Source organism: Penaeus chinensis, chromosome 18 (assembly GCF_019202785.1).
Source record: "Penaeus chinensis breed Huanghai No. 1 chromosome 18, ASM1920278v2, whole genome shotgun sequence".
Classification (NCBI taxonomy): Eukaryota; Metazoa; Arthropoda; class Malacostraca; order Decapoda; family Penaeidae; genus Penaeus; species Penaeus chinensis.
Window position 1 is genome coordinate 15,934,356 of NC_061836.1, and position 5,000 is coordinate 15,939,355.

At 43.5% G+C, this 5,000-nt stretch overlaps 1 protein-coding gene across 4 annotated transcripts in view; it reads left to right on the top strand.

Moving 5' to 3' along the window:
• LOC125034436 overlaps window positions 1–5,000 on the top strand; it is a 504,708-nt gene that overhangs the window by 389,809 nt on the left and 109,899 nt on the right. For all 4 annotated transcript variants that reach the window (XM_047626179.1, XM_047626178.1, XM_047626180.1 and 1 more), the window contains exon 3: window positions 1,813–1,894. In XM_047626179.1, coding sequence (XP_047482135.1) covers window positions 1,813–1,894 — 82 coding nt within the window. The remainder of the gene's footprint in view (window positions 1–1,812; window positions 1,895–5,000) is intronic.

Sequence of the window (5,000 nt, forward strand, 5' to 3'; positions counted from 1 at the left end):
TGGATAACAATATTTGATTTTCAAACCTTTCGAGTGAGTTAGTGAAATTAGAAAACATGAGATAGGAATTTAAGTCTGATGAACTTGTTGATACGAACTGAAAGAGCTGAATAAGATAACGAAGCGCATGAAAAAGGAATAGAAAACATCAAACGTTTCTGACAAAAAACCTTTTTTCAAGTTCATCGCGATAAATGTAATCAGGACAGTGTAATCAAATATGTAAACGCAAGGCACGGGAATGCTCAGAGGGCGGATAATAAATTCAAGGTGAAAAGGGAAAGGAATAAATGGAAGGGTGTGAAGGTAAAGTTCATTCACTTGGCGGGGAGGAAGTGGCCGAGGCACAACGCCCGCGACACCATATGGCTCCCTAGCACTCGCTCGCTTGCACGCACGCACGCTCATCCCCTCTCCCTCCTTCTGCCCTTCCCTCCCTCCCTCCTTCCTTCACCTCTTCCCTTCCCTCCTTTTCTTCCTCCTCCTCCACCTCTCTCTTTTTCTCCGTTTACCCTTCCTTCTTCCTTCTTCCTTCTTCCTCCTCCCACTCCCTCCGTTACCGCGTCACGCTGCAGGCGTCGAGTCACGGAGCAGCAAGGACGTGGCGTTACATGATCAACGTAGATCTGCCTTAGCAGGAGTCGAAAAAACTGGCTAAATATTTAAAGATACTATAATAATTTTTTGAGACAAGGAAGAAAAAAATAGAAATTGACCCTCTAATATTGTGATGCAAATCCAGTTTGCTCTGATTATTTTTATTGTTTTTTTTTTTTATGCGCCACTTTTAAGTTACACGGTATTCTTGCTAAGTGTTTCCCGAGATGCATATTCATGCAGTGTGGGAAGGGTGACCGCCTGACCCATGCAGTGCTACACATCCCCCCTTCTCCCTCCCCACCCTTCCCCCACCCTTCCCTACCCTGTCGTCGGCAACATACACACACTGTCACTAGTCCGCAGAACAGCCGCTCTCTCGCATTCAAATGCTTCTATTGAGACGCTGCCCGACGATTTACATGCCAGGAGTCAACGGTCAGCGTCATAGAGTTCCGTGAGAGGCTGGCAGACGAGCAGTGCGGAAGAGTTTATTTGTTTATGTATTTATCTATTTATTCATTTATTCATTCATTTATCTGTTTACTTGTCTTTTTATTACATTTTCAAATTCATTTTTTTTTTTGTTAATTTGTTTATTGGTTATATTTTTTTTACATTTGTAATGGGCAATGTATTTGTTTCCCACACAAGAGCTACACAAGCTTAGACGTTATTTGGTCAGTAACTAGAAATGCGATGCCAAAGTTCGCGTTACTGTGTGAATAATCCTTGTGAATAAATTTTATTGTAAATGCATCATATCCTCAGCTCTATTTTTTTTTTTTTTTCTTATTCAATCGATTGATTTTCAGGAAGCATGAATAAGTAGTTGTTATTCTGTGTATTGATGTTTTCAATTATTTATATTATGTTTGAGATTTATACACGGAATGACAAAATTATATAATTACTAAATAAGTTTACGAAAAGTGGACATGGTGTCTATCTAAAAGTATATTGAAGCCAAAAGTTACTTCGGCCGGATCGCGAGATTTACGGTTTGACGTATTTTTGCTGTAGACACAAAACAGTATGTTGATTATTCAAGATATTAATTTAATTTCCCTTTGCTATTTGTAAGCATTCAGCATTCCTCAAGTTTATTCTGTCTCTCAATGTAATCAGACAGGCAATCAACTTTAATTTAATATTTTTAACCACATATGATTTTTTTCTGCTTTATTAATTACCCTTACTGTATTTTTTTCACAGAAACCCGAGCCGGAGCAGCGGGGACGACGACAAAGACGCAGCGGAAGGCGTGCCGAAGCAGACCCAGCTACAGCCCGGCGTGGTGAGTCTGCGAGGGAGATTTGCGCAAGGGCGGGCCGGGGAGAAAGGGAGGGACGGAGACTGGGTTACCCTTAGGTAGGAGGTGCCTTAAGGGAGGGATTAAAGGGTTTGTGTGATGAAGGGTGAAAAAGTGTGGCGTTGGGTACACTGTGCTACGTCAGGGGGAGAAGGAAATGTGTGTTGGGGAAAGAGGAGGGGGAAGGAGGCAAAATCATTGCAGAGATGGGGCATTGAGTACTGGATTGAAGACTCGATCGCAATTTGTGGATGATGAGAGGCACTTTCACCCTGAAGGAGAGGCATTTTTCTGCAATCGGAGAGAAGGAAATGCTCGTGATTGGAGCGGTGGATAACCAGGGACAGTACGTGATATAAGTTAGGGCGAAGATGTAGCTCGATCTAGTGTGAGAATACATGCATTTCAAAACTAAAAAACGTACCGTTTTGAACTAAACGTAATTACGATCCCAATACAATCTTTCCTGAGCGATCGCCAAGGGCCATATATCGCAAGAACATCACTCACCGAATTTCCGCATTGAACAAGTCTCTCCGTATTTCGTAGGGCGAGCGGAAGCCAATCTCAGACCAGGGGCGAAGACGTAAGGTTTCGGCGGAGGGAAGCGGAACAGCGGCGTATTAAAGGCGCGCGCTCGCCGGTGTTTTGTTACGTCGAATGTCAGATGATACCGGAGCGCGTGAATGCATTCTCTCTCGATGCTGCTGACTTTACTGATTTTACTGACCGACTGTACTGACAATACTTTCTAGCGATTGAAATGAAATACTCGGAACGTATTCCAAGAACGAGTCGAATGATAAAGATATATATTAATACATCTACAAGCTCATACACTAATACCTGCCGAAAAGAAGTCAAAAGAGTGAGCATAAGGAAAGTGAAACAAGTGACATGAGAATATTCCGGCAATGCAGGAAGTGGCGGAAACGGAATAACGGTGAGAATAACATCCAGAAGGTGAGGGAGCGAGACCTTGCCAACGCCGGGAAGGTCATGGGCGAAGGTGAAGGTCTCCCTGGAAAACTGGGAAGATATCGCATAAAGGGATTTAGGGAGAATTTGTACTAATGTTGGTAATGGTAGAAATTATAATGGCGATAAAAGCAGTAAAGGTGGTGAGAGTGGTAGTGATTAGGACGATGAGAACAGTAATGGAAATGAATAAACGAGCACATAACAAGTCGGTAGTATTTCCACCTTCCCACCCCGACCATGTTTGCAGAAAGAAAAGAAAATCCTACGCGGTTTCCTACCGTAAAGAAAATCAACCGCAATGTTTCGCACTCGGAAGCAGGAAGGAAAATCCCTCCTTCCCCCTCCCCCCACTTCTCCCTCCTTCCCCCACCTCTCCCCCCTTCCCCCACCTCTCCCCCTCCCCCTCCCCCACCCAACCCCAGATGGCGCCTCTGGATTAATGCGAGTCTTCCTGGCCGAGGCGCTCACAGGTGCTGCTATTACGGCCGCCTGTGCCCTGCTAGGACGCCACGCCTCGCCTTGCTATTAGTCTGGAATGTGTGAAGTTTGTTTTTGGAGGCCTGCTAGCACCGGGGTCGTTAAGCCTCGTAATGGCGTGCGTTTTGTCATCGGAGCGGCCGCCGCGACAGGTTGATAGTCGTGGGTCGGTCCAGATTTTGATTGCGTTGTGAAGATCACGCGTTGTCGGGTCGGCGACGGAAGATTTTATTATTGTTATTATTATTATTATTATCGTCATCATTCTTTTTAGGGGGGTGATTGCTCGATGTCACAGATCATGTGTGATACAAGTATTCTTTCCTAGTCTTGAACGTCGTAGAACGAGAGCCAGGCCAAAGAATAGCCCAAAAACGGATTCCAAGTAGAACCTCTTTCCTTCCCGGGCTACACGTACATACACGCACATGCATACTCACCCACAAACTCAAACAGACTCGCACTCACAATCACAATTGCGCAAACACACATACACACACATACAAACACACAAACACACACAAACACACATCAACACACACTCTCTCAAACTCACGCACACAGATACACGCACATTCATTTGGATGGATTGTGTATACCGAGGCGTTGATAATGTGACACACATAAGACTATTATGGATAATGAACACCTAGGTGGAGTGAAAGGCAAACTCCTCGAGTAATGACAGACTCCCTACATGAAAGACAAATGAGCATAGTAATTAGAGGGAAGCACTCTACATGGAGACGAGTAACTAGCGGAGTACCTCAAGGATAGGTCTTGGCGCGTCGATTGTGTTTACTTAACAACTTTCATCAATGATTTAGCTTCAAACATAAGCCCGGGTAGCTATCTGAATATGTTTCCAGACGAAGCGAAGATGCAAATAGAAAACGGGGTCTAATGCCAGTGCCTCCCAAGTGACATCGAGAACTTATTCATGTGGAGTTGGAAAATGGAATTCAACACCAATAAATGCATGTAGTCGGGTTCTCAGAAAGTAAAAGTCGTCCTCCATGCCAATACAAATGAGGAGATGCCGTTTTAAACACAGCAGATAGAGAAAAAATGGAATGATCATAAACTTAAGCCAACATAATCATATAGTTGGAAAGGGTCATACAATTCTAGGGTTGATTGTCACCAAGAAGAGGGCTTTCGTATATGTAGACGAAGATATGGTATTTTCATTAAAGCTATCATAAGACATGGTCTAGAGTACGGGGCAGTGCTATGGAATCCATAATTAAAAGGGATATAGACAAGTTGAAAAGAGTTAAAAGAGCAGCCACGAGATGGGCAACAACTCTAAGAGACATTAGCTACGAAGATAGATTACAGAAAATAGGACTTAATACTTTCGGTGAGAGAAGGAAAAGGAGGGGGGGGGGGGGCGGGGGGTATGATTATGTTGTTCAGCTGTGTTACAAGAAGAGTGAAGATAGTTAAAGATGACTAATTTCAATGAAAACAAGTGGATACAGTAAGAGGTTGAACGTAAAAAGAGGTGAAATAACGTATTTCAAACATGTGCACTGAATTAAAAAGTTATATAATTAGATAAAGCAGACGGGGCTCTCTGAGCTTAGCTGTTCTCCTGTAGTGAAAAAAACTAGGTAAGACTGCAGCACTC